Source organism: Phaseolus vulgaris, chromosome 4 (assembly GCF_051622355.1).
Source record: "Phaseolus vulgaris cultivar YP4 chromosome 4, ASM5162235v1, whole genome shotgun sequence".
NCBI classification, from domain to species: Eukaryota; Viridiplantae; Streptophyta; class Magnoliopsida; order Fabales; family Fabaceae; genus Phaseolus; species Phaseolus vulgaris.
The window spans coordinates 45112792-45115906 of NC_143501.1; the positions used below are offsets into that span (position 1 = coordinate 45112792).

The 3115-nt window shown below is 27.7% G+C and overlaps 1 protein-coding gene across 1 annotated transcript; it reads right to left on the reverse strand.

Moving 5' to 3' along the window:
* Positions 1 to 1909: 1909 nt before the first annotated feature.
* On the reverse strand, positions 1910 to 2524 carry LOC137838870 (kunitz-type trypsin inhibitor-like 1 protein). The gene has a single exon (XM_068648083.1). It carries the CDS (start codon positions 2522 to 2524, stop codon positions 1910 to 1912), a length of 615 nt encoding a protein of 204 aa, XP_068504184.1.
* Between the last annotated feature and the right edge of the window lie 591 nt (positions 2525 to 3115).

Below are 3115 nucleotides of genomic sequence, written 5' to 3' on the forward strand. Positions count from 1 at the left end.
ATGACCGTATTTACCATAAAAATTGCATGTAATAGTGTGACTACTATTAAAACTACAAAGACTAGGGTTTTCATTAGACATTTTCTAAGAGATTTTGAATCACAATCAAGATTTTGAAAGAGAATAGAAAAGATACCTAAGAACAACAAATGAGGAAATAAAGATAAGAGAAAAGCGCAACAGAACTCTTCATTCGAAGAGCTCTGATACCATATTACACTCAATGAAGATGAATATTCCTTATCTGATGTGGTGCATCAAATGGAGCACACGTAATCGCACGTAACCGCAATGAAGAAAGGTAGGTTCTCATGAACCCTAATTGCAAATGAAAAAGAGACAATGACTTAAGCATAAAAGAGAAAAAATAGAGAAAAGAAAATACAAAAGAAATTCTTATTTACTTGTGCATATGAGAATAAAATACATGGTGTATATATAAGAAAAAGACTAAGACTTAGCTGAAACAGAGAAGGAAAGTTAGGTCAAACAAACAAAGCCCAAACAAAGCCCAATAACATAAAACAGAAAAACTAAATATGTTAACATCCGAGAGGTATTACTGTAGACTTAGGTGGAGTTATTTTTCTTTTGTTTTCATTAGCGTTTTAGTATTCGTGGCAAACTAGACTTCATCTCTCAAAATATTTAGTGAATTTCCTTTAGTCTTTAGAAACACATTTAAATTTTTTAATTGGAAAATGCTTCCATGAACCACAGTCTTCCTTCAAAGAGTATTAGACCCACATAGGACCACTTTAGGATATTCTATACAACTTCAATGAAACTATTAAGAAATACACTTTATGTCTAACTCAACCTTATATAATCGGTTTATAAAGTGAAGTTTGCACTCACTTACATACTATAAAATGTTATTATCTGTAGTTGATTTGTAATTTTCAAACAAAACCTATGCAACGTCCCTTTTATTATAAGATCCTTATATGTAATTACCTGTATAGATCCATCCACATCTAATAATATATAAATTTAAATGTAGATAATTATATTATGAATTTATATGTAACCAATTATATATGCGAATAAAATCACATGTAGTTACCTACACATTAGAAATCCTCAAGTATTTTACTTACAAATTCTTTTTCATTGGTATATCAGAGATTATTAAGTTTTATCTACAAATTTCTTAAATTAACTATGTATTAATTTTTCATTGTAGTGAAAATAATTAGATTAGCGCGCACATATATATATATATATATTAATTTTTTATTATATTTTCAATGGTATATGAAAAGAACATCTTCTACATGTCAATAACTTGAACTTAATTGAAATATTCCTTCAAAACTTTTAATACCTAAAAAATACGCATCCATATATGAAAAAGTTATCTAAATAATAAGAAACATATTCCATAAAAAAATAATTAAAGAATACACAATATCATACCAAAGTAGTATTTCATCATTTAATTAACTATTTAATAATTAAAGGATACTCATAAATAATAAAAACAATAGAGATATCATAACTTTCGAAAGAAATAAAACAGCACAAACCCATGGTTAAAATTTTCTTTATTTTTTATGATGAATTTTTAAAATTAAGAGAGATTTTTATACATCCAAAATTTCTTTAGTGGTAAGAAGCTTGAGTTTACCTAATCAATATACTATTAGAAAATAATTTTTTAATTTTAAAGAATCCACTAGTGGTTTGTATAAAATTGAGTTAAACTTAAAATATACTTCATAATATATCAGAGTCCTTCAAAGTTTATCGTAATGAAACAGACTTTAGAAAATTGAATCAAACTTCAAATACACTTCTTAATAAACGAATTTATATATATAAAAAAATAACTTCGAAATAGTTCTACCACAACACTCATATATCTAATATTTAATAGGAACATTTTATTAAACCTTGTGAAGGTTCTTCAACCAATATTAATAAGTTGAAAATTAAAGGGAACGTTAGTGTGAGAATCATCCATCAAAACAAGATGCCTTCCTTCATGATCATTAGTTCTCCCAATACTAAAACAAGTGTTGTGGTTAGTGTTGTTGCTGCAGAATGCAAAGTTATATCCCTCACCATATTTTTTAAACATAAACGTTCCACTTAAGATCTGCTTCCCTAGATGGTCTCCATTCTTACCTATAGCAATCCATTTTTTAGGAAAATCATCAACTACCACCCACTCTGAGGATTCAGCACAATAAGGAATAAAACCAAATCTAATCTCTAATGGTGTCTCTGTCAGTATGACACCTGAGCTTCTTCCTTCTATGTTGAATCTCAGATTGACCCCAAGATCAAATTCACTTGTAACAGCAACGTTGCATACTGAGTTCCGACCAAAATCTGACGTTACTCCACCACCTTGTGGACCATGACGATTAAGATCTGAAAGACGGTATTGAACAGAAGGAGAAATGGGTAAACCATTTGAGTCACGGACTTGTTCAGAAACCCTAGAGAATGCTAATGGAAGAAAGTTGGAAGTGAAAAGAAGGAAGAAAGAGGGAGTGAGGGATATTGTAGACTTCATGGTTTATGATAATGTGTTTAGTTTTGGTTCAATCTCCTTTTATAAAAAAATTTCTAAGTTTACTCATTAATGTTTTTTATGAAACTATCACCACATTTATTATTTATTCATGCATTTTATTTATTTATTTTTACGCGTTTTTATGTGTGTGTTTGTGTGATGAATGCATTTATTATATATTTTTATTGAATTCAAAATTGTTGTGTTTTTATTGATGAGTTCATTAATTAATAGATATGTTTCCTAGAATCCAATTTTGAAGTTATAAATGTTGGGTCAAATTGCGGTTTTTTTCCTTAATAGCGAGATTTTTTGTAATTATTTTTTAAATAAAAGATGACTTGAAAAAGTAAGATATAAAGATTTGTATTGAGTATTTCATTAGGATAAGAAAACTATTCGTAAGGTAATGAATGAGAGAAACGATACTATTCCTATATTAGCACTACTTTCATTTAATAATTATTTTAATATTTTGTAGATAAATTAAAAATAGCAATTAATGTGTTACTTGTTAATATATCTTTCCTGTCTAAATAAACCCATTACTTTTATTTATTTGTAAGTTAGAATAAAATTAATTAAGATTCA

Coding starts and splice junctions, on each gene's coding strand:
- LOC137838870 (XM_068648083.1), bottom strand. CDS start 2,524: ATGAAGTCTACAATATCCCTCACTCCCTCTTTCTTCCTTCTTTTCACT.